This window comes from Chelmon rostratus, chromosome 10 (assembly GCF_017976325.1).
Source record: "Chelmon rostratus isolate fCheRos1 chromosome 10, fCheRos1.pri, whole genome shotgun sequence".
Lineage (NCBI taxonomy): Eukaryota > Metazoa > Chordata > Actinopteri > Chaetodontiformes > Chaetodontidae > Chelmon > Chelmon rostratus.
The window spans coordinates 13,888,191-13,912,915 of NC_055667.1; the positions used below are offsets into that span (position 1 = coordinate 13,888,191).

The 24,725-nt window shown below is 41.8% G+C and overlaps 2 protein-coding genes across 6 annotated transcripts in view; both read left to right on the plus strand.

Annotated features, from left to right (window-relative positions):
* Positions 1–13,403, plus strand: part of si:dkey-151g10.3 (serine/threonine-protein kinase WNK3) — a 38,216-nt gene extending 24,813 nt beyond the window's left edge. For 3 of the 5 annotated variants that reach the window (XM_041945475.1, XM_041945477.1, XM_041945476.1), the window contains exons 11-24: positions 1,980–2,023; positions 2,885–3,020; positions 3,131–3,247; positions 3,334–3,435; positions 3,512–3,560; positions 3,675–3,827; positions 3,925–6,044; positions 6,278–6,524; positions 8,220–8,302; positions 8,385–8,722; positions 8,885–9,120; positions 9,217–9,312; positions 9,634–9,797; positions 10,080–13,403. In XM_041945475.1, coding sequence (XP_041801409.1) covers positions 1,980–2,023; positions 2,885–3,020; positions 3,131–3,247; positions 3,334–3,435; positions 3,512–3,560; positions 3,675–3,827; positions 3,925–6,044; positions 6,278–6,524; positions 8,220–8,302; positions 8,385–8,722; positions 8,885–9,120; positions 9,217–9,312; positions 9,634–9,797; positions 10,080–10,655 — 4,461 coding nt within the window. In that variant the 3' untranslated portion in view covers positions 10,656–13,403. The remainder of the gene's footprint in view (positions 1–1,979; positions 2,024–2,884; positions 3,021–3,130; positions 3,248–3,333; positions 3,436–3,511; positions 3,561–3,674; positions 3,828–3,924; positions 6,045–6,277; positions 6,525–8,219; positions 8,303–8,384; positions 8,723–8,884; positions 9,121–9,216; positions 9,313–9,633; positions 9,798–10,079) is intronic. The other 2 variants (XM_041945479.1, XM_041945480.1) reach the window with 2 other exon arrangements.
* A 1,139-nt stretch (positions 13,404–14,542) lies between these two features.
* On the plus strand, positions 14,543–24,647 carry phf8 (PHD finger protein 8). The gene is made up of 22 exons (XM_041946199.1): positions 14,543–14,826; positions 15,471–15,769; positions 15,972–16,057; positions 16,163–16,289; positions 16,625–16,785; positions 16,961–17,102; positions 17,300–17,486; positions 17,600–17,762; positions 17,885–17,972; positions 18,320–18,426; positions 18,548–18,639; positions 18,959–19,048; positions 19,170–19,451; positions 19,553–19,635; positions 19,733–19,902; positions 20,115–20,200; positions 20,886–21,007; positions 21,365–21,696; positions 21,811–21,906; positions 21,990–22,099; positions 22,223–22,583; positions 22,674–24,647. Exons 2-22 carry the CDS (start codon positions 15,672–15,674, stop codon positions 22,760–22,762), a joined length of 3,072 nt encoding a protein of 1,023 aa, XP_041802133.1. The 5' UTR covers positions 14,543–14,826; positions 15,471–15,671; the 3' UTR covers positions 22,763–24,647.
* The last annotated feature ends 78 nt before the right edge of the window (positions 24,648–24,725 follow it).

Sequence of the window (24,725 nt, forward strand, 5' to 3'; positions counted from 1 at the left end):
GAGGTGATTCAGCACCAAACTCAAATTGTCTCACAGGCCCAGGTTCCCATGGCCATTCAGAATACGCAGATCCCTGTCCCGACATCTGCTGTAGTCCCAGCTCAAGTCCTCACCCAGCAGGAGCGAAGTGAGGCTCATCCTCAGAACCAGGGCCAGGTCCCTGTCCAATTTATAGCCCAGTCCACAGTCAAAACGGCTCAGGCTATGACTGAGGCCCAAGTAACTCCTCAAGCAGCTGTGATCCAGGGACAGCCCCACATCATCCAGACCCAGCAAATTCCTTTACAGACTACTTATCCAGGACCTGCCACTCAAACACAGAGCCAAGTAACCTCTCAGCCATTAATCCAGACTCAGCCTCTGCACCTGACAATTAGCCAGTCGCAACCACCACTTGGCCAGGACATTCAGATGATCGGCCAACCAAGCCAAACTGCTGTCCAGCCCCCAGCTGCAATCACTTCAATTCAAAATCAGATCCAACATGAGGCAGGGCTCATGCAGCCTCAGCTCCAGCAACAAATTCAAGGCCAGCCACCTATCCAGGTGCATGCTCAGGCTGCTGCTGGCCTTTTGACCCCTCAGTATGTCCCACAGCCAACCCACCAAGCCATGCCATCTGTACAACAGGATGTAAGTCATATTACACAACAGCAGCAGCAACAAGAGCCATTACTGCAGTATCAGCAGATGATTCTGTCTCCTGGCGCAGCTGGAAGTGTTGGAGCTACGACTGATAGCCTGGGTTCTGCAGTTGAACCTGCAAACTTTATCGCCACTCCTCATCCTGTGCAGCAGGCTGGACAAGCCTATGTTCCAGGTCAAACGACATTACATCCAGTTGCTCAGGCCCAGCAGCAGCCCCTAGGAAGCACTGCTGACCCCTCAGTCATCCAGCCCATCTCCCAGCCTACTATGCCCCAGTCTACTGGGCAGTACCAGCAACAGCTACAGAAGCTTTCTCAAGCGCAGCAACCACTAGCTCCACCTCATCCACAGGCACAAATACTGTCGCAGCCCATCCCAACACCCATCCAGCAACCACTTCCTTCAAAGCAGGCGTTGTTACCCCTTGATGAGAGTCAGCTGCCTCCACCTGCTTCACATCTGGTGACACATCCCACGGCACAGATAGCCTCCAGTAACGTGGCTGGGCCTCAGTCCCAGAACAGAACCCTGCCTCTCTATAGTCATCTAGTGGCAGGCTCCCCTACCGCTCCGCAGCACCAAGCCAAGCAGATGCTGCCAGCTCACACACACACACAAACCAGCATTCAGGCCCAAACACACTCTCAGACACAGACTCACGTTCAGACACAGGCTCATTCTCACACTCAGACACACTCTGAGGTACCTATTGCTGAACAGCCTGCCCTGCCCCACGCTGTCTTTCCTGCACAACAAACACCCCTCAGCCCCTCTCATGCCTCATGTCCCCCAACATCACTACCATCTCTTCCATCCCTACCATCCTACCATCCTGCTGCTGCCCCTGTGCCAGAGCTGCCTACATCTCCGCCAGCGGCCCAGGTATTCTTACCAGGGCAGGCCGACTCTATACCCACCTCTCCTCCGCCTGTCACTACTCTACAATCGCTTGATTCTAATGCCCCCAAACTGCCCCAAGCCTCGCTGCAAGACTGTGACCTTTCCCTGCTGGGCATTGCTCAGGTACAGGAAGAATGAGAGTTTGCTGTCTTAGTTAAGAAATAATTTTACTTTGCTGACATACCAGCAATATGATTGAGAATACTGCTACCTAATTATTTGAAAAAGCTTCAACTGTGCATTTTTGATTCAGACTAACAAATTATAATTCTTACAACATGAGTCCATTCATAGAACAGTAAAGGTGTTATTAAATGTAATTTGTCCAATATATTATATTCCAGCTTTGCATGCATTGTGCGTTACTAATGATTTTTTGTGTTTTTGTTCTGTGTACCTGCGTACTCCTTTGTGTTCACATTACACCACAGGATGGTGCGTACCTGTCAAGTACAGAACGTCATTCGTCATCAGGGTATGTCTGGTGTCATTGCTGTTATTACTGTGATGTTAACTCTGTTTACTGGTCAAATGTCCATTCGTCCAGACAAAAGCTATATGAGTACTGATACTGGAAGATTCTCAAAGCCTTAATTTGGAGCTTAACATGGCAAAAGAATGTAGATGTTATGTCAGATAGATTCATAGAATTCTAAACATATTGGGCCATATTTTCATATTCTTATCGTAATTATCTCTATTTTTTTCCTGTGAGACTTATTCGTACAAGTGTTGCAAGTCAGATTTACCAGACTCTCTTAACTGGAAGAAACTTGTCATAAGTCATGATGATGATGTGATGACAAATTCTTTATTTTACATTAAATTTGTGTGTTACATTTTTGTTTTTGTTTTTTTAAATTATGGCATTATATTTAAACTCATTCAGAGAAAAGCATTATGATTTTTTTTGTGATCTGTAGTGATCTGTACTTGACTCATAGGACAGGTCTGGACCACACATGAATTTTATTCATACCTAAAAGAAAATTCCAAGTAAATGCCACAAATTCTCTTCCATCACTGGTGCGTGCTAGTACAAAGCTATTCATACCAGTGGTTCTTGGACCATTGTTTGCCTGTATACCTACAGAAGGGTTAACAGTCTCTTCCAGTATACCTGTATATTGAGTTCAGATCTGCGAGGTGTTATACTCTAATGTACGGCATGTTGTTAATAAACTATGTACTACATATGCATGTTTGGCTTTTAGACAATGTTATTATTTTCAGTGACTCACATGCAGTGCAGTTACAGTATGTGGTTAGTGTCTTGCTCTGGAACCTGTCATTTACCGGATAATGTGTAACAACCCTACTACCTGACCATCCACAGGTCTGTTCCGGCTAATGGAGAAGAGACTCTTCAGCTCTTGGCCAATGGGAAGTTAGAGAAATTAAAGACTCAAAGAAGAGCTTCTTGTCAGAGGCCTGAGAAAGTTTCACATCAGTTTCAACTGAGCATGCTCCAGGTGGTAAAATGACAGGCACCTAAATAAGCACCTACATTGCTAAATTTGTGTCTACCAATAGATTTTGAAAAGGACCAGTATGTAATGTTCATTTGTCCTGTCCTCCCTAGGTGTCCGGCAGTGGGGACAATATGGTGGAATGCCAGTTGGAGACCCATAGCAACAAGATGGTGACATTTAAATTTGACATTGAAGGGGACGCACCTGAGGACATAGCAGATTACATGGTAAACTGTTTCACTTAAGTCTGCATTGCTTGCAAACAAGTAACCATTCTATGTCTTCATGATTGCTGTTTGGTTGCACTTTGTAGGTGGAGGAGGACTTTGTCATTGACATAGAGAAAGAGAAATTTGTTGAGGAGCTCAGAGCCATAGTTAAAAAAGCTCATGAAATTCTTCAGACACATTCACTGGTATGTTAATTTCTATATTTCCATCTATCCTCTCGTAGTTTTCTGTCTGTGATTTGAATCTTTATTTCTTTATTAGACTGGATCAACTGACCAGCTGCATGTGAGCACTCCCACAAGCTCTTCAGGTGAGTTTTGAATGTACTGTTTCTTCCTCACAAAAATGGTGGCACAATAAAATGAGAAAATTCTGTATATTTCAGGACTTGTTATAACTAGTAAAATGCCCTTTTGATATTTAGTGGACTCAGTGCCCCATTCCTCGCCAGTGGGACGCTGGCGTTTCTTTATCAACCAGACCATCCGCCATAGAGACTCTCTATCCAGCCAGGGAGCAGCGACACCACCACCCACCTCAGAGATGAGGATACCTCAGTCTCCTAAGACAGAGAAAGGTGAGCTCTACCCGGGTCAGTTTTAGTGCTGTGGCTTATTAACATGACTGAGGCAGCATAACAGAAACTAACCGTGTGTTCCTCTGTGCGGCTTTAGAAAGTGAAGGATCCCAGAGTGTGGAGTCCTTGACTGGAATGGCCTCTCCTCCCTGCCCCACCATTTCTGCCACCTCCCCTCCAGTCTCCACTGTCTCAGCACCTGCCTCCATGGCCCCCTCAGCCACTGCTGCCCCAGCTCCTAACACTACTGCTTCTGAAAGCATCTCTGCACCAGCCTCCACTCTTGAAGCCACTGTCCCTGTCACTGCTTCAGGTGGTCTTGAGCACCTCACCTCAGCCTCTGTTGACCAAATTCCCAGTGCTCCCTCATCCATAGCAATACCTGCTGCTGCTAACCTCCCCACCCTGTCCACTGCTCCTACTGTTGTGTCTCCCACGCCCACCACCATTCTGCCAGATGTACTCTCTTCTCCTGGAACCAGTGGTTGCTCTATTGTAGGTCAAAGTATAGGGGACACAGTCATTACTGCTCCAAGGTCATGTGCAGTGGACCAGTCGTCAACCTCTTTTCATTCCCCTCCTCCTGCTACTGCTCCAGTGATTTCTTCTGTCGTAAGCCAACATGGCATGGAGCAGCAGCAGACACTCATTCAGGTGGCCAAACCAGTCCCACAACAACCACAGCTGCAGCCTGCATTACAGCAGCAGGTACCGGCTGTTCAACAGCAACTACAGGCAATGCAGCTGGAACAACAGGCACAGCAGATACAGCAGGCGACACCACAGCAGCAACTGCAATCACAACATCAAGCCTACCAAGAACAGATTCAGCTGCAGCAGGAACTAGCACTGCAGCAGTCTCTCCAGCAGTTGCAACATCAGCAGCTAATGCAGAAACAAATACCACTTCAACAACAACTGACTGAGGTGCAGGTGCTGCCTCGGCCAGGTCATGCAGAGCTGTTACAGCAGTCTGTGCCTCTGCAGCAGTTTCTGCCCCCAGTGCCCCTACAGCAGACCCAGCAGCCCCTTCCTCAGCAGCAGACACAACAGTATGCCCCTCAGTTGCTGCAGCAGCCACAGTTGCAGCAGTTACCACAGCAGGTTATGGCACCCCAAGCTGCTGTAGTGCCCCAACAGCAGGCCCACATAGATCACCAGCAGCAGCAACAGTTAAACCTACAACAAACGATACACTTACAGCAACAGCAAATGGTGCAGCAGCAGCTACAGCAGCAGCAGCACCAGCTATTTATGGGTGCTGTGGCTCCAAAGTCGGAACAAAGCCAAATGCTGCCCCTGTCAATTAGTCAACAGTTCCTTCAGCAACAGCCACAGCTAAATGTTAGCTCTGTACCGCCACAGCAGGTTACACAACAAGCCCAAGTCCCTGCTGAGCTGACACAACAACATATACAGTCACAGATACAGCTGCAACACATGGAACAGCAACAAGAGGCGGTTAAAGCCATGGAGACCCCCCAGAAACAGCAGCATTTCCCACTGCAGAAGCAGTCCTCTTTACAGATGTCAGAGTCAGAGGTGTCCACAGGAGAGACAAGTGTCACAGAGGACACGTGCAACTACTCCACCCCATTTCACCCTACCTCGGACTCCTCTCTGCCGCCTCTCCATCTGGCCACCGCTGACGCCCCCGTACCAGCCCTCTCCCTCACAATGACGCCATCACCTGCTCAGCCCTCCTCTGTGGCAGAGTCAGACAGTGAAGGCCCCCCCAAAATTGAATTTGTAGACAACCGCATAAAAACTCTGGATGAAAAGCTGAGGAACTTGTTGTATCAGGAGTACAGCAGCGGGGCAGCGCCGGCCGGCGGAGCTGCTTCTGGCCCTACATCAGCTGCCTCAACGTCAGCAGGAGGAGACGAGTCATCTGAGCCACAGTCGATCCACCACTTGTCTTTCCCCCCACCTGCTTCCTCCTCAGATACATCCCCTCACTCCTCATCCTCGACTACCTCCTCCACCACCTCCCGTTCCTCCTCCACCTCCCCTGACCCAGAGAGGGATGGGATATTTGAGGAAGCTTCTTCAGAAGTGCCCAACTTTGCGGAGCTGGGTCCGGTAGAGCAACAGCCTGGTCCATCTCTCCCCTCCACCTCAGCCTCGTCCACCCCGCCTACCTCTCTTCTGCCTCCCAGTCAGGATGACTCTGCTGGGCCCCAGCGCCCACCTGTACCAGGAGAACCAACCATTCTTGTGAGTGAATTACACAGTAGATTTTGAGTAAATTCTCTTATCAATTTTGTCTTTCACAGTACTGAATGTAAATGATTTCATTGTTTATATTCTAGTGCATAGCTGTTTAAATGTGACTCCGCTCGGTTCTCTCTCAGCTGTCTGTGGGATTTGTTATGTTTAAATGTTTGAGTGTCTCCGTTTTGAATGTCTCAACTCCATGCAGCCACTCTTAATTGTCTTAACTGTTCTAGGCTGTACCCCCACACTCTGACACCAGTACCACTGGAGACGCATCGTGGCCCCCCAATCAGCATCCGATCCCCCTCCGGCATGGACAGCAGAAGCACAATGCAGGAGGTGGATATTTTGGCCTAAACCTGACATGTCCTAGTATCAGAAATCCTGTTAGCAAGAAATCCTGGACTCGCAAATTCAAAAACTGGGCGTGCAAACTGCGCCACTCCGCCAGCTTGTTCAAGAAGCCCAGAGTCCAGCAAGGTAGCGTCCTCTTAGGGAACGAGCAAGAGAGAGAGAGAGAGCGAGAGAGAGAGAGAATGGGATGTTGGGGCATGGACCTAAATCTAATATCTAGTACTAGTTTTAACATAGTAAAATAACTTTCTTAACCATCAGGCATTAATAACTGTTAACGTTAAAAGATGTTACAGCTAATAAATCCTGTTTTTGTATATTGTGACTATAGTCTCCATGTAATGTCAGTGTTGACATCACTACATACATTATTGCTTTTTTGTTTTTGCTTTGTTTTTTCCTGAATTTCTTTTTGCTTAATTTAATTTTCTTGGCAATCTTTCTTTTTGCATGGGTTACTCACTCAGGGGCGAGAACAGTGGAAAGTAGAGGAGGGTGGAAGATTGGCACAGTGTAGGAAGAGGTTGACATCAGAAATCTGATGCCCATCCCAGTGCCGATGAGCTCTGGAGTAAAGCCCAGCTGTGCCTGTGCCCGGGACATAATCCTTCATATGACACCCCCCCCCCCCTCATTTTTTGCCCCAAGTCCGCAAGCACTGCCAGCAGCAACCATCTCACCTCCTCAACCCCACCTGCCGGCTCAGTGTAGACAGCACCGTGCAACTCACGTCATAACACAGATAAGATAGACGCTATGCTGCTAAGATCATAATATGTAATTAGTTGTCATTCAGAATATATGTAGCATTGCTCAATGAGACTCTACTATATGCTGTAGTTATAACAGATGTATTTATGAATATTGCTTTTTCATTTAATTTGCATAATTTCTAGCACATATTGTGCACATTACCCAGGGCTTACAAGCTACTGTCAGGTTCTGTTTTTCATGGGAAGGCTTTTCATATGTTACCGTATTCCAACCATCTTGCATGTGTTTGTGTTTATATGTGTAATATGTGTAACAGTAGCTCAGAGCTTTTTTGCTGCAAGTGCGCATGCATGAGCACATGTGTTATGTTCTACACGAGTGACTAATAATGGATCGTTATCTGTAAGTAACACCTATATTAAGGCTGCATACTGTATGTATATGTTGGTCTGAGATTATGTACAGACTTTGCTAATGTAGTAATCCCAAATATCAGACACACTGAACAATATCACTGTGGATCTGAGCCCAGATCTCAGATGTGATATTGGGCTTTGTTGTGAGAATGAGAGAGTGGATGTGTGGGTGGGTGGGGGTACACTGTTGTTAACACTCAACTGCCATTTCACAATATGTTTTTATTTTTATTGAATGACTTACTATCATTGTGTTTTTAATGAAACAACCATTTACCACCCCTTCCCACACGCCCATTACATATTTCTCTTAAGCATGGATTTTTATATCCACAATAACTTACACTTATTCTTCAGTTTATTTTTTGTAATAGTTTGTAATTTAGAAAAATTACTGCCACAGAACTCAACATATGTTTACACATTTCATAGACCTGCATGCAAGCCATGTAAGTCAGAAGGTGATGATGTGTGACATTGGTGGGTGATTTCTAACACTGTGCCTTTGTGTTCGTGCCCCGTGTCTATGTGTGTGCATCTACATGTCTCTCTGTCTTGTACATTTTTCTGTGTTTGTTGCTTTTGTGTGTGTCTACCTCGTCATTTATGTGCTCTTTCTACACGTCTCTCTGTGTTCCTGTTTCTGGTCCTTGTCTGCCCTTTTTGTTTTTCATCCCCATCTCTTTATCAGATGGACGTTGCAGCAGTCAGGCACTTGAGGAGAAGGAGGTGCCACCACTAAATCCACCTCAGTCACGCAAAGGACGATTTCAGGTAGGGGCAACTCTTGATTTTTTTCTTTGCCGCTCATTAGCCTGAACCTTCATTTCAGTCTGGACATGTCCTCTGCCATCAGGTGACTCCAGTGCCCCAGTCCTCACCCCCGAAGGATGTGCCATCAGGCCATGGTAGCACTCACAGGAAAGTGGGACGCTTCTCTGTAACCCAGGCTGAGACTAAGAAAGAGGACAGGCAGACTGACAGCTCCCCAGTGTCTCCTGATCTGGAGAGGGAGAGGAGGAGATCTCGGGCAAAGGAGGGAGAGAAAGAAGAAAGTAAAAGAACCCCAGCAATGGCTCACCTGCCTCGAGGTCATGGGCACAGCCACTCACCCCTGGGCAGCAGCGATGATGATGATGAGAGTGAGCTGGAGGATGAAGACCTGAGAAAAGAACTACACAAGCTCAGAGAGAAGTACGTCAGTGAGAGGAAGGATTTAATTCCATTACTGTAGAGTTTAGAGTCTCAATTAATTGTTGTTTCTTGCCCGTATAACCAATGTTTTCACTCTTTGTACTCAAAGATTTTCAGTTCAGAATTTTTTTCATTGTCATTGTTTTTGCTTTCGCTCTATAGACACATCAAAGAGGTGGTATCCCTTCAGGCCCAGCAAAACAGAGAGCTGCAAGAACTGTACAGACAGCTACGTTGCCTCAAAGACCAAAGGCAGAGCCTGCCTGCCTCCCTGTCCCGAACCCCTCCTCTTCCCACGGCACCTCCTGTCCTCTCTCCTCGTAGGCCCAGGCCAGCTAAAATCAAGCTCCGGCCCCGGCCTCACTCTCACATGGATAATAACGGAGTTACGCATTCCGGTAAGGCTTTTTTGTTTTGCTTTCTCTCTTTCTTTTTTTTTTTTTTTTTTTTGTTGCTTGCTCTCTGTTTAACCATTTCTTTTGTCTCTCGTCTAGGGATTCAGCAGTCGAGTAGTTTCTCAGGTGGTGAACAGAGTCGACTGCCTCTATACTGCAACCCAGAGCACCACACATCACTACCTACTAAAAGAGGTACAGCTTCATCTGGATATAAGATAAGATAAGAAAAAATATGTGGGGAAGATATATATATGTAAAAATATGCATTGCCGCAATAACTGTGGAAAACAAATGCATGCTGCCTTCAGATTAATAATAATAATAAATAGTCTTAATACTATTGCACAGAAGAATAATTTTTACAAAACACTAAAAAAAAATGTAATATTACACAAAATGTAAAAGAAATATGTAATATTGCACAAAATGTAAAGGATATGAGTGTATGTTGTATCAAGATAACACATAACCGAGTGACAGTCAGTGGTATGATGCGCCCTCTCTTTTCCACAGATCACAGTCCACTAAGAAAAAGCACATTCACAGATGAGCTACACAAACTCGTTGATAATTGGACGAAGGAGACGGTGGGCCCGTCCCCGCCCAAGCCTTCACTGAATCAGATCAAGCAGATTCAACAGGTGCAGGAGTTGGGAGGCTGGAGCCAGCAGACTGAGGTAACACTACTATAGTACATGTGCATCCATTTTTAATAATAATTAATAACCTTAAATATATGGTCAGGTGGATTGTTGATGTTATATCATGAATGCTGTGAGATAAGTGAAAGATAATTAAAAGAAGAAAGACAGCACTCAGGTGATTCTAATGAAGAGTAGCAAAAGAGTTTTGGGCAGAAAAGGCAGAAAAAATCTGGATATTTTGGATGACTTTCATTTGTTTCAAGAGTCACCAGTCCTGTAATATTGTCCTACCACTCATTACTATATTCCATACAGACGGCGCCACCAGGGTGGTTTCCAGTGGCACCACTGAACCCCCAGGCACCCCTGACCCCTGCCAGCTTGCCCGTGGCAGCCCCTTCCCATCACACAGGTGGAGGGAGCCTGTCCACCCTGCACTCTCCGGGACCACCACCACAGACGCACATGGCTCAAGTGCCACAGATGCAGCAAAGTTTACACCTCCATCAGTCTCTACCCCTCCAGCAGATGGCCTATCAGCAGTCCCCACTCCGCCAGCAGATACCGCAGCCCCGGATTCAAACTCCCATACAGTCTCAGTCGCTACCACAGACACAACCCATCACCCAGCTGCCCCACTCACCACCTCAAAGCCAACCGCTGCTGCCTTCCCAAATGCCCACATCTCCAGTGTCCACGGCCACGCCTCTGCTGCATGCCAGTGGCACCACTGCACCCACAGATAGCACCGCTGCTACTGGGGGGACATTTTCCTCCTGTTCCTCATCCTCTTCCACCTCTTCCTCTTCTTGCTCTACTGCTGCTCTACCTTCCAGTGCCAAAATTCACCCAACAACCCCCACCTCTACTCTTCCTCTGGGACAGAAATGAAACCAAGGCGAAGTGTGAGGTCGATATGAAGGTGCAAGAGATGGAAATGCTAAGTGGATCAGGACGTAAAGCAGATCCACTTGGAGTGTTAGTTTTGTGTATGTATGAGAGAGTTGTGACTGCAATGAATATATGGATTCCAGTGTACTTATGGATGAGATGGGGAGTGAATGTGAGAGACGATAGATTCTAGTATGTACAGACAGAGAGTGATATGGAGCACAGCGGCTGGAGTTTGTGAATTCTGGTATGTTTGGCTGTTGAGATGTATAAATTCTTAACTGTATGAGTGTGTGCGTTTATGAGTGTGGGTGAGCGTTTATGGATTATCCAAGTACATATCCCTTATGTCCTTTTACAAATTAACGTTCGTGTTTTTGTTTTGAAACCAACTCAGTTGGACCCAAACTCTCCCCAAGCAGAGACAAGAACAAAATATTTGACAGTGTGTTGACAGTTTTTGTTTAATTTGTCAATGCTTACAGTGAAAGGACTATCAGTTTTAAAAGTGCAATTAGTATTGGTCAGCGAAATTGATCAGCATGTATTGTATGGATTTGTCTGTAAGGCATAAAATATTTTTGTAGAAGCACATTGATAACAACCAGACACATGGAGAATCTCGTCATGATAGTTACATGATCTTTTAAAATGAGGCCCACGGCACAAGACGTTTCAGTGGGCGACGAAAACAATTTAAACAACAGCATGCTACACATTAGAGCACGGCAAAGTTATGAGGCTACCATCATTACCACAGCGCTATCAAACACACTGTTGCAGTGTTGTTCACCGGTACAGCATGTGCTTTATTTGTATTATTTTATGTTTAGCAGTTGTAACATAGAAACAGTCTGAATTACCACGAGTGATGTGATATAAATTGAGATGAATTCATAATATGATGGCAAATTGAAATATGCCATCTATGTTCAGTGGATACCTGGGTACACTTGCCCGAGACTGCATGACCTTATGACTAACTTGACTTGCCTGAGTGCAAACTGCTTGCACTTGCTGTATATTCACGAATCTCACATTTTCTATTTGCAGCCTATTGAGATCATTCATGAGTCATGGGTAAATTTTGTTTTCGGTATGATATGCTTTCACATTTGACATTTTTGCTTTCAGTTTGAGCTCTGCATATCAAAGTATATCACGGTGTCATGCTGAGTAGGACTATGAAAAAGAAAAAACTGCCAAGTTATTATAGACTGGGGAGACCATATGGGATATTCCCATATTGCCTTTTAAAATTACTGCATTTTTGTGGGCGTGTGAGTGTTTTTCTGTGTGACAAAGCTTTGTGATAGTCCCATGGTAAATTGCATTATAAACTGCATCCCTGTTTCTTTCATTCAAAGCGGCCTCTCAAATGTCCCTGTACCCCACCGAAAATGTTTACTCTGCCTGTGTTTTGGGCTTGTTTCACCACGGAACAGAGCAAGTGAGAGGTTAGACCATAATCTGGTCATAAGTTAGATGTCCAACACCATTGTGAGATCCTCACTTGCCTGTTTGTCAGCTTTGTTCAGTGTTCGATAAACAGACTTATTTCAATTGTGAGCTATTTATTCTTTGACGATAGGCTGTCAGTGTGAATGCATCTGTCAGAAGCTGAACTGTGGGCCATAATAGTGCTTTATGCACACTGCAAAAGGTTTACTCTAGTCAAAAATGTTCAGTTCCTCTACTTCTAAACTGACTTCATTTGTAGATGCAGAGATACACAGAATAATATATCAGCAGCAGATATATTACTGTACATTTTATTGGGTTATCAGTGCACTTAGCCATACACACATTTGACCATTGATGGTCAGGCGTTATACACTTTTTGGGATAATAAGTAGCCTGTAGACAAAGCAGCATTTCTGTTTTATTAATGATAGAGAAATTGTGTGCCACTGAAAACAGGAGATTGTACCGGTTGTTAAAGACTGCTAAATGTGTGTCAAAGACATCTAAAACATGAATTGTGAAGGAGAAATAGTTTGTGCTGAAGGGTATGGTTGTTCAGAAACTGCAATTGCATAATCTAGACTATAACAATGATTTTCTGTATTTGTTGCTTTTCAAGACAACCCACATTGTCACCGAGATGTAGTTCATTATTAGTGAAGGTGAGATACTGTGCTGTCATGTCTGATACTAACATGTTGACTGCAAGCTACAGCTTAATGATCTTTATTCATGATGTGGAGCTGGCTTTGTCCTTGAAGTGTTACCAAAATGTTATCTAAAAGATAAAGATTATTTTTGTATTTTGAAATGGGGTTGTACAAATTGTAAAATTGTGTTCTCATCATTATAAATCTGAGGTTATTTGAAACTAGAAAACACTGGTTTTCATCCCTGTTTACACGGGACTCCCCTGCCTTGATATACCTCTCTGAGTCATGACAGGCCAGCGTCATTTAAGATTATATTCAGAGAATTTTTTGGTCATTTTTGACATTTTAGGTCAGTTTTGAATCATGACAACCTGGAAGATACATAAAGTAATGGCATAATCCTTATTGCTGGGCTGCATTTCAGATTGAATAAACTTTAAAATTAATGCAACAAAAATTTGGGGAGTCCCAAAATGGCATTAATGAGAACCAATGACGAAAAGAAAATTTTGGCAGAAAAACCTCAAAAGATAAAATATGTTGCTGGTGATTTAGCCTCTGTAAATTGTAACTAATTCAACTGTTGATTTTATTTATGTTTTGTAACTAATCAAAATAAATGATGTTAAACATCAAATTATGACATTGTGTGGATTTTTTTTTTAATGGTACACCACAATGACTTAATGTAAAGGTTTGGCACATCAGAAAGCAGCAGCATTTGGTTGTTACATTTACGCATGTACCACTTTCTAATCATGTAAAGAACTTTACCCTTCTGCCAACCATTTTCTAAAACATAGCATGCTTTCTACATTTTAATGCATGTTACATCCTTCCAGAAAACACCTTATTTCTGTAGTACAATGAGAAAATTAATTAGCATACATTTGAACTTAGGTTAAAATGATGTCATTATCGCAATCAACCTAACACAAAATGGCTTTATCAAACACAATAAAAAGTTGATGACATTTTCAATTTGATTCATTAGAATTATCAAAGAAGCTGCAAGCTGATTATCACGTTGAAATAAGATAAATGGAAATATTAATTCTGAAATCTTAAAACTATGGTAGTTATATAAACAAAGACACAAGAAGGTCCAAACCAGACTCATTTGAACATAAGTGAATCAAGTGAAAAACAGAATATTCTATTAAATGATAGATACATTAATAAAGAAGTGTGCAATCTAAAATGATTACATTGAATTACTTCTTGTGATTTTTTTTTCTCAGATTTTTTTTCTTAAAATAAATTTTGAGGTGTAGTTTCTTTCTTTAAAATAAACAAATAATGGTGTTGCGGCATTGTTCCAATTCAACATACAAGTTGTCCAATATATATATATATATATATATATATATTTAAAAAAAAAAAAAAACTTGTGAAATACTTTATAGACATAAAAAAAGATTGGAATTTGTTGGGTGTTTGCATAAATAGACTACACTGTATAAAAGTATTATACAGCAGTATTTATTTCAGTTTTTATACTGAAAATAAATCCTGTTGGAGGAAATATAAGGAGATGAAATGGGATGAAACTAAAATCTGAGATAATGTCAATTAACTCACACGTGTCTAGATTCTTTTATTAGATTGTACATGTTTTACTGTTATTCAGCAATTTAACTGTATATTTTAACTACGGAATTGGTCTTTACAACTTTGTTGCCATAAACACTTCGCAACGTTTTTTCCTGAATGCACCTCAAGATTTCACTGTCCGCAACTTTATTGTTCTTTCAACAGCATAAAGCGACAACGGGCTGACGCTACTGCCTTTGAAATGGCGTTGATGTAGTTCAATACGCCGTTATTTGTAGTTATTATGCTCGCCTAAGTCGGTCAGGTTTTAGTTTTCTGGTCCGGTGAATTTCTGGACCGATATGTTAATATTTATTTGGGCATTTCGGATGTAATAAACAAAAGTGTGGTAAAGGAAACTGCTAATAATTTACGTTGCATAATAAGGCCGCAGCTACCACCGATCTTGCGTAGGGATTACAACGGCTTTTGAATGCGTGGCCTGCCGCAGCTAAATGTCGGTAAGTTGCTAGCGATAAATATCGATTTGACCCTTCATTGTGTGACTGAAATTAATTAGCTGTATCGGGTGCATGTAGCGTTTCTTTCGAGTTTAAGCGCTTAATATATTGCAGGAACTGCTTTCTTGTGTAAGTCAAAGTTAACATCTTCTGAAATACTTAAGGTAGCTACATCGGTGGCTAACACAGCTAAAGTTAGCTTACTTGCTAAACGCGATAGCAATACAACATTTACGGCGCTCAGCGTGTTTACAAACAGCGAGCTAACGTAACGAGCTGCTTGTTAGGCACTGTACCAACTAGCTTAGTTAACAGAAGCCAAATATTTATAATCTAAAATCTGGGACAGATGTGAGATAAACGTTGCATTTAAATTATGTATATTAAGAACATGAAATAGTTACATATTCTTACGATTAATGTTGTGCTAACTGGACTAGTTACCACGCTAGTTGACTGAACTTCCATCTCAGATTGCAGCAGAAGCTATTGTACATTCTGGCAGGTTTTATTCTTACTTATCATTTGTGTGAAGTGTCTCTCATTGCTCACTTACTAATGAACTTGCAGTGCAATTGGGTTATTGAAGTTGGAATTGGGTTAGGATAAGCTGATACGTTTTTCTTTCTCCTATATTTCAACAGGCTTCCAAGTGAATCTCGGTGGGCATGTGTACCTGGAAGTGAAGTGACAGACTTGCAGTTCAGTTCAACATTATTATTACCCGTACTACATAGTCAATAAAGCAGTTTCTTAATAAGTACTTCCCGTATGAATTGGATTTTGGCATTTTAACATTAATAGCAATTGAAAGCTACCCCAACCCCCCTACAAACACACACAATATGGCATCGGTGCCAGTGTACTGCTTGTGTCGCCTGCCATATGATGTGACGCGCTTCATGATCGAGTGTGACATTTGTCAGGACTGGTTCCATGGAAGGTAGGTAATTTTAGAATTAACAGTATGTTAAACATATTGTTGTCTGTATGCCACCAAATAATATGTTGTGTGCTTGATGATGCGGTTATATTTGTTGTCTCAGTTGCATGATTCCTCTGTGTATACTCTGTTTTTGACCCATCACAGTTCAGTTATCCTATCTGCACATTCTTTGTTTGATGTAAGAATGTTTTCTGTGTAGCTGTGTTGGCGTAGAGGAGGACAAAGCAGCTGAGATTGACCTGTATCACTGCCCCAACTGTCAGGTCACTCATGGGCCATCTGTCAGTAAGTTAACAGTCCTTCAGTATACCTTTCTTCAACTGTTATGACCCTATAGGTTAACCTTACATAATAATGGACTTGTCGCTCTTTGTCTCTCCTTTGTCTCAGTGCGCAAACGACGTGGAGGCAATAAGCAGACAGATGGTGGTGCTGCTGGAGCAAGAGATCCAAGTCGGCCTGTTAAGACAGGGAGCCCACAGTTTGTCAGGGAGCTACGGAGCCGCACCTTTCCAAAGTATGTTTGTTATTCAAAAGTTTAATGAGAAAACCATGATTGAAGTGATGCACTGTTCTTAGTGCACATCAAATATTGTTACAAAAACTAAAGGTGAGGTATGAATATAAGGTACTTTTTATTGCATTGTTATTGTAATGGATTGCATTATATTGTAAAAGTGCTGATCTAGCATCAAAGTTACTGTGTGTCAGCCATGTATTATTAGTTTTTTAACTTCCCATTCCACTCCCATGGTTGCAGAGCCTTTGCCTCCAACCAACATATTTGTAAAGCATTGTGTTTTGGCAATTAATCAAAACTTGTGTATGTGTCTGTTTGTATTTCTATCACAGTGCGGATGAAGTCTTGCTAAAGCCGTCTGGGGCCCAGCTCACAGTCGAGTTTCTGGAAGAGCATTCATTCAGTGTTCCTGTCATGGTGCTGAGGCGGGATGGCCTTGGCATGACCCTTCCTCCATCATCATTCGGTGTCAGCGATGTGGAGCACTACATAGGTAAAGTTTTGGCACATTTGGTGCTAAATTTAAATACATAAATCTGTTTTGGTCTTTGAAAATTTGAATATAATGTATATTAAGGAAATTAAAACATTTTTTCTCTGTTGTGTTGGACATGGTAAATAAGTCACCTACACTTTACTCAAATTTGTTCATTTTGTTTTAATTACAGGTGCAGACAAAGAGATTGATGTAATTGATGTGTCTCGCCAGTGTGACCTGAAGATGCGATTGGGAGACTTTGTTGAATACTACAACAGCCCCAACAGAGACAGAGTGCTCAATGTCATCAGCCTGGAGTTCTCTGAGACCAGGTACACAAACATATTCACTTTTCTCACTGTTCGGTTCAACATTATAATGCAGTGTCTTGTTACTTGTTGCTACTTGCACTCTGTATTAAATTCAGTTGATCTAAATAAATAAATGAGAACTTTGTCATTTAAGTGAAGTTGTGTTGTTATAGATGTGATGTATTGAAGACTAAAGACAAGTGTTGAACTTGATTCAGGCTGTCAAACTTGGTGGAAACTCCTAAGATTGTGAGGAAACTGTCATGGGTGGAAAACCTCTGGCCCGAAGAGTCTGTGTTTGAACGCCCCAATGTGCAGAAGTACTGCCTAATGGGAGTGAAGGATAGCTACACAGACTTCCACATTGACTTTGGAGGCACCTCAGTATGGTACCATGTCCTGAGGGTAAGAAGGAAAAACATTTCATCACTGTCAGTTACACTGACTGCAGAACATATTTTCCTTTTCAAAAATGAATTGGAATTATTTTAAGAGCTTGTCTCTCTGTGTCTATACAGGGCGAGAAAATCTTCTACCTAATTTCCCCCACCCCAGCCAACTTGGCTCTTTTTGAGCGGTGGAGTTCCTCAACCAACCAGAATGAAATGTTCTTTGGAGACCAGGTTGATATGTGTTACAAGTGCTCTGTTAAACAAGGAAACACCTTGTTCATACCAACAGGTGAGCTGTAATATTTCTGTTTGTTTTGTTAGTTACATGAAAAATGTTTTCAGCAGAGTTGTGATAGTCAAAAAGCCTGAATCAAATAATATTCACACTTTTGTCATTTGTTCGTCTTCCAGGGTGGATTCATGCTGTGCTGACTCCAGTGGACTGCCTTGCCTTTGGAGGAAACTTTCTGCATAGTCTCAACATTGACATGCAGCTGAGGTTAGATATCGAAACTTGACTTTACTTGCTTATTGTTTCCATGCAGTTACATACTAAAAGCAGAGAAATAACCAGAAAAAAACTTGGCAGATCTTTGCTGCTTTGAAGACAGATAATCACCTTTCTGGTGTTATCACCCAGTGTCCCCCACACATTATACTGACTCTGTTGTAATTTGCCTAATCTTTTTGGCTCTTCAGACATGGTGGAAACTCAAATATGAATAACTCTACAGCTAACAACTATTGCTATTAATTTCAGGTCACATCTCTACAGAAGTAATCAGCAGGTTTGTGGCAATAACCATTAATGTCTGACTTTTCCTGTGGTATGTTTTCATTTTTTAGGGCATATGAAATAGAGAAGAGATTAAGCACAGCAGACCTGTTCAGATTTCCCAACTTTGAGACTGTGTGCTGGTACGTTGGAAAGCACCTTCTTGATACCTTCAGAGGTGAGGGAGTTGACTGGATTTCATAGAATTCATGTTATGTCTATTTGTGAACTATTTGAGTAGCCTGTTTTTTCTGTCTGTCCTTGATATATTATTAACCTTGTGCTATTCTGTCTCACAGGTTTGAGAGAAAACCGCAGACACCCTGCCACTTACCTTGTTCATGGAGCTAAGGCCCTGAACAATGCTTTCCGCAGCTGGACCCGTAAAGAGGTAGCCAAACTCTTTAATTACTCACCCTTTACCTTTATGTGTATCTTTCCTGTTTCAATACTTGGTTTATTTCCCTCCATAACCAATTGTGACATTGGCAAGCACCAGACAGTATGTACATTCAAATGGACCTGAGGTGCAACAGCAAACTTGTTGTTGTTACATGAAATCATATTTATTGATCTTCTCTTGCCTAAAATGTCTATTCCTTTAATTTTTCAACATAAACAATAAAATGTTGGATTAAATATGCCTTATATTAGATGCAACTTTAACTTTAAAATATCGTGTAAGATGATTCATGTCTCTCTATTTGCAGGCTTTATCAGAGCATGAAGTTGAAATTCCGGAAACCATCAATACTCAGACACTAGTGAAGGACCTGGCCAAGGAGATTCGTCTGGTTGAGGTAAGTAGCAGAATCAGCAGAAAGTTTGTCGATGTTTTTAATACCGTAAATATGTGTAAATACAAATATTGTTATGATTATTAGTTTCACTGACTGAACAATACTCTTCTTCTTTTCATAGGACATCTTCCAACAAAACATTGGCCGCACTGGACCTCAGTTTCCTGGTTCGCCACTCTCTAAAGCTCCCCTGACCACCTCTCAGAATTCAGGACGCCCCCCTGGAAAAAAGAAAGGACCCAAGCCCAAGGAGGTGATAGGTGGTCTTGGGCCCCCAGGAACCAAGAAGAAGAGTCAGAAGGGGTTGCTTAAGGCCGAAGCAGGAGAACTTGACCTCATTGAGATTCACACCAAACATACACTCAAAAAATTTCAGCCTGGCAAGTCCAGAAACAAGAACAAGGTATGATGTTTGCAGACTTTTGATGATGACAGTGGGAATGCTTTTTCATGGATTTTTTTGTGTTTATGAGTTTTTCATCCAATTCTTATCTGTCTTTCCAGTTGGAGTTGCCTTTAGAGGAGTTTGAAGGGAAGTTAAATAAAAGCAAACTGAAACTCGTGCTGACCAATGGAAAAATCCAAGGGTAAGTTTTGCAGCTATTTGATGTGTACCTATTACTTTTGTAATCATATGGTCCTGCAGAGGGTTTGGGTTCTTACCTGCCTATCCTCTGGCTTTAGTAAGAAGGACGGCAGCAGTAATGGTGCAGGAAGTGCTGGAAACTACAAACACCTTGCTATGGAGGGATCCAGTCTGTCTGACTTGGAGTCTGAGGATGAGCTGCAGATTGATGAGACCCCTCCTCCACGACGCAAGCCTGCAGGACCTAGCAAGAAAAAGAAACTGAGTGGTGAGAATTATGACTTTAAACAAGAGTATTATGAATGTTGTTGCTCTTGTATTGACACACATTATTTAATTCCTTTCCCCTACCAGCAAAGTCTGTTAGAGATCAGCATAGGTATTAGAACGCATGGACTGTTGGTCCCTAATTTAGTTTGGTACTATATTTTCAAATCCACCGTGTTGGTGTGACCGAACTGTGTTAAAATGTGCCTTCAGGTCTTCCTAGGAAGCTGCCCAGAGCCAAACCCTGCTCTGACCCCAATCGCATCAGGGAGCCAGGAGAGGTGGACTTTGACATTGAGGTGAGATTATTATGAATACACCAATCATGTTTTCTGGAGTGAATTCTGAATGCCATCTTCAAACTGCAGTAGCTAGTACAAGTCTGTCTCAAAGATGAAAAAATAATTAACTTCACACATACGATTGCAGGATACAGATTATAGAAGATTCTACACTACAAGACTACCTTATGGTCTTGAGTTTAGCTTTGTAATGCTTTTGAAACCAGACATACCAGACTTCTCCCCCCAACTGAACCATGTCACTGCTGCTTTGTCGAGCTAATTGTCCCGCAGTGATAAATACTCTTTTCAGTGCAATCAAGCCGGTTCACAGCATTTCACAATCTACACGCTCATTACACAGTATGAACAACCAATCACTGTTTTGTAACAGCAAACCTTTTTAACAGTAATTCATATTATGTTTTGATAACTGCTTACCCGTTGAAACAGACACAGCATCATACACTCTCTGTACTGGAATAAATTGCTTGTAATTTGTAATCAAAGACTGCCTCATTAACTGTCATTGTTTCAGTTGAGTAGAATGTTACAGGAATCGGAGGGTATATACACAACACCTCCCCCCCATCAGTTTGTTTACTGTGATATGTGTCATGCATTATCCACAAGATAAGAAAAGATTTATTAGTACAGCACTGGTTCCATAGTAACGATAGCATGTTTGTGTATGTGGCTTCAGGAGGATTACACCACAGATGAAGAGGCGCTAGCCGCCCACGGAGTGAAGGGTGGCGCGGGGGGCATTCTGGACTTATTGAAGGCCAGCAAACAAGTAGCAGGCTTGGACTCTGCAACACTCAGGTTAGATCTCCTTGGTCTCAAGGGATTCATTTATTATTATATTCATTTAATACTCAAATTTAGGATGTCTGTGATGGTATTATAGAATATATTTTTTTAAAGGGGTACGTTTACTTTGAGTTTCATGATGTTTAAAGCTGTGTATTTGAAACCCGCCTCCTGATCTTTGGGAACCAGTGAGTAGAGCAATCGGTCAGAACACAAGTGGGAATAAATGTCTCACTGTGTTGTTGCAAGAATCCATTAACCTTTAAAACTTGCATAGCTCACATATTTGCAATGACTCTGACACTATGCTATGTTTAGGAGGTTATTTTTGAGATGATGAGTGATTGCTCAACTCTGTCCTTCCCTTAGTGAGGAAGCTCCAGCCTCTCCCAGTACCCGTGATGCCATTCAGGGTATGCTGTCCATGGCCAATCCCCCTTCCTCGTCCTCATCTTCCTCGTCTTCATCTCCATTATCTATTTCTGGAGGCCTGACAGAGGGATTGGGGACAGTCAAGGAAAAAGGTGGCAGGGCTGTATGGGTGACTGGTGGGGCCAAAAAGACAGGAAGTCCTGAGAAGAAACCTGTCATCCAGCGGCCTGGAAAACGGCCAATTAAACGGCCAGCGCGTCACCTTAGCGATGAGGAGAGCCCAGATGAGCAAGAGACTCTGGGAACCTGTTTTAAAGATTCAGACTATGGTGAGCAATATAGTCAATGTCTTACACCTGCTGCTGTACAAGCAGGTTAGTCAAAGAATTAAAGTTTATAACTTTTATTGATCAATGTTTAATTATGACAATCAAATTTTGAAGTTTACCCGTCCTTGGAGTCTGATGAGGAGGATCATGCTAACAAAGCTAAGATGAAGCGAAAGAAAAACTGGGATGACACACCTTGGAGCCCAAAAGGTACCTGGCTCAAATATAGTGGCAAGATGGATAACATTTGCTTTTAAGCTTCCTGGTGGTTGATGAATTCTTTTCTTTTATAGCCAGGGTGATGCCCACCCTTCCCAAACAGGATCGGCCAGCCAGGGAAGGTGCTCGAGTCGCATCTGTAGAAACTGGTCTTGCAGCTGCTGCTGCCAAGCTGGCACAGCAAGTGAGTTTGGGTGACAAAGGCTATTGGTCTTTGACATATGTGCCCCATGAATAACATGCAGTTGAAGCATCACTTGTAAAAGGTAATCACTTTTCCTTTTTTTTTTTTTTTGTTGTGATTCAGGAGCAGCAAAAGCCTGCTAAAAGGAAGTACACCAAAAAGCAGCGTCCTCCAGCTCCGGTGGTCACTCCTCCCCCAATTCAGACTGAGCCAGCCCCACCCTCACCAACACCTGCTCCAGAGTCTGCGGCAGACTTCAGCCCAGAAAGAAGGATGGATTACTACTCTGCTAGTCTGTTGGACCATGAGTACACAGCAGGACCAGGACCTTTTGGCCCTGGAGGCCCGAGAGGCAGCGGAGCCATGGCCCCTGGCGTATTCCTCACTTCACGCCGACCTTCATTGTCTCCGCAGAACAGCAGCTCTCACTCTGGTGCATCCCCTGCAGGTTTAGCCAGTCAAGGCACAACAGGAGTTGGTCAAGGTATGCATTAACCTAAAGCATTGACAGCATAATTTCATATGTCTGTGATGGCATATTTCTCATGTATTTTTCCCTTTCATGTTGATTCAGGGAAACGTCCAAAGAAAGGACTTGCAACTGCAAAACAGAGACTTGGAAAAATTCTGAAAATTCACCGCAATGGCAAACTTCTCTTGTGAGAGATGTTGGAAATGTGGCTGAAGATTTTTAAGTGGGAATGAAGAAAATGGCTTTAGAGATGGTGATCTATATTTTGTACTCTCGATAAATTTGTTTACTGTTTTCACCTGTTATTGAACCTCACTATATCCCTATACCATTTACTCTGCCCAGCTCATTAGCAGCCTGTTTTGGCACTCCACTTATCTATATCTGCATTAAGGTAAACAAATCACTGTAGTGTGCTAAACGCACACTTAATTTGGAAAATCACTCTTAATGATCACATACTGTTGGGCATTGGAAATGGGCAATTGTGACACAAATATTAAACTGACAGGCCAACATTGTTTTAACCAGCTGAACTAACTAGCGTAATACATTGACTAAACCTAATGTTTTTTTTTTGTTATAGCTATTACTAGTGGTTCTATTTATGCAAAGATATTTTACTGTCCATCATATTTTTTTCAAATGAAAGAAAAAACAATTTTGCAAAAATCCATGCACATCTCCCAGTATGCCACATGTATTAATTCTTTTTGAAGAATTTGTCACTGATGTTTGTATAACTAATTTTCCTCCACATACCGTAGCTTTACACAAGAAATAGTAAGCACTTAAGTGATGCCAAGAGTAACATCATACATTTCTATTTATTCTGATCATATTTATTTAACAGCATTTTGCCATCTCTTAGCCTGTTTTAACATACAATGTTTTTACCACTTCATTGTCTTGGGCCCTATTTTAATTAATTTCAACCACTTAATACCTGTACAAAAAATGTACCCATTGCTTTGTCTGAATTTTTACAGTTTAAGTTGCAATTGTAAATATTTGTAATATTTGTAATTTATGTAGCTACATTGGAAGAGCAGAAAAAATATTATGAGAAGGGTTCTAAGAGACTAGTTTCCTGCAAACTGCCATACTTTGTTCCCCAAGTGTTGGCAACATTCTTGGGCCAGATCTAGAGATGTACGTTCTTTCCACAGAATCTACTAGCGATAAAGTGGCAGAAAATTTAGATTTGTGTGAAAACATTGTGAAGGTGCAGGATATCAATTGATGATGTAAATATATGTTGTAATTTAAGTTCTTTTATAGTTCAAAAACTTTGAAATCTTTCTTAACATAACTTGTACATGATACATTGCTGTATTTGGAAAATATCTGAAATAGTTCATTTTTTTATATTTGTACGCAGTAATTGTAATGCTTAGTTGTCATGTTGTCTTGTTAGTGTAATAGTGAAAGTGTTCTGAAAAAAATGCCCTTGTGTTATTTCTTCTATTTAGTTTTATATTAATTATTGTTGATATTCACTCTTGTGTTGGTGTGTACTGTGTATTTTAAGCATAATGTGTTTAAATACGACATGGAACAGATAAAATATACCTTGGGCAAAATTTCTTTTTTCATTGAATTTATTTGAGGATAACAAAGTGAGATTTGTGGGCCAAATTAATGGGTTTTCTGTTTGCTATGTTTCATTGTACCAGAAGGCTCGGTTTTGATTCTATTCACTAAGGTGGGATTTATGGAATTTTCTGTATTGGAAATTCATTAAGATACAAGTAATATTGTGTTGTATTAAATTTCATGTACACTCATTGATTTCTTCCACTGAAAATACAATTTCATGTTAATAGCCCACTTTAGATGCGACTTTTAAATTAGTGGTGACTCCAGATTTTCTCAGGGTTTTTTGTTGTATGAATTTATGTACTATTATTTTCATATTCAAACATTATTTCCATTGCTCAATTTTTAATACAACTTTCTCCGTCCAAATAGGGGTTAAATGCATTTGTTATTAAAATGTCTAGTCTTTATTTCCTAATTGTCAGTGAATTTGAATACACTTTCATATTAAACTGAATTAAAATATATTTTTAATAAAACCTCGAGAATTTTGCTGTGTGCTTTCGTGTGCACATCTTATCACAAGGTAGACTTTGGAAATACCAGTTAATAGGC

Coding starts and splice junctions, on each gene's coding strand:
- phf8 (XM_041946199.1), top strand. CDS start 15,672: ATGGCATCGGTGCCAGTGTACTGCTTGTGTCGCCTGCCATATGATGTG. Junction 19,452..19,552: donor AGTCCAGAAACAAGAACAAG/GTATGATGTTTG, acceptor CTGTCTTTCCAG/TTGGAGTTGCCTTTAGAGGA. Junction 20,201..20,885: donor AGGTGGACTTTGACATTGAG/GTGAGATTATTA, acceptor ATGTGGCTTCAG/GAGGATTACACCACAGATGA.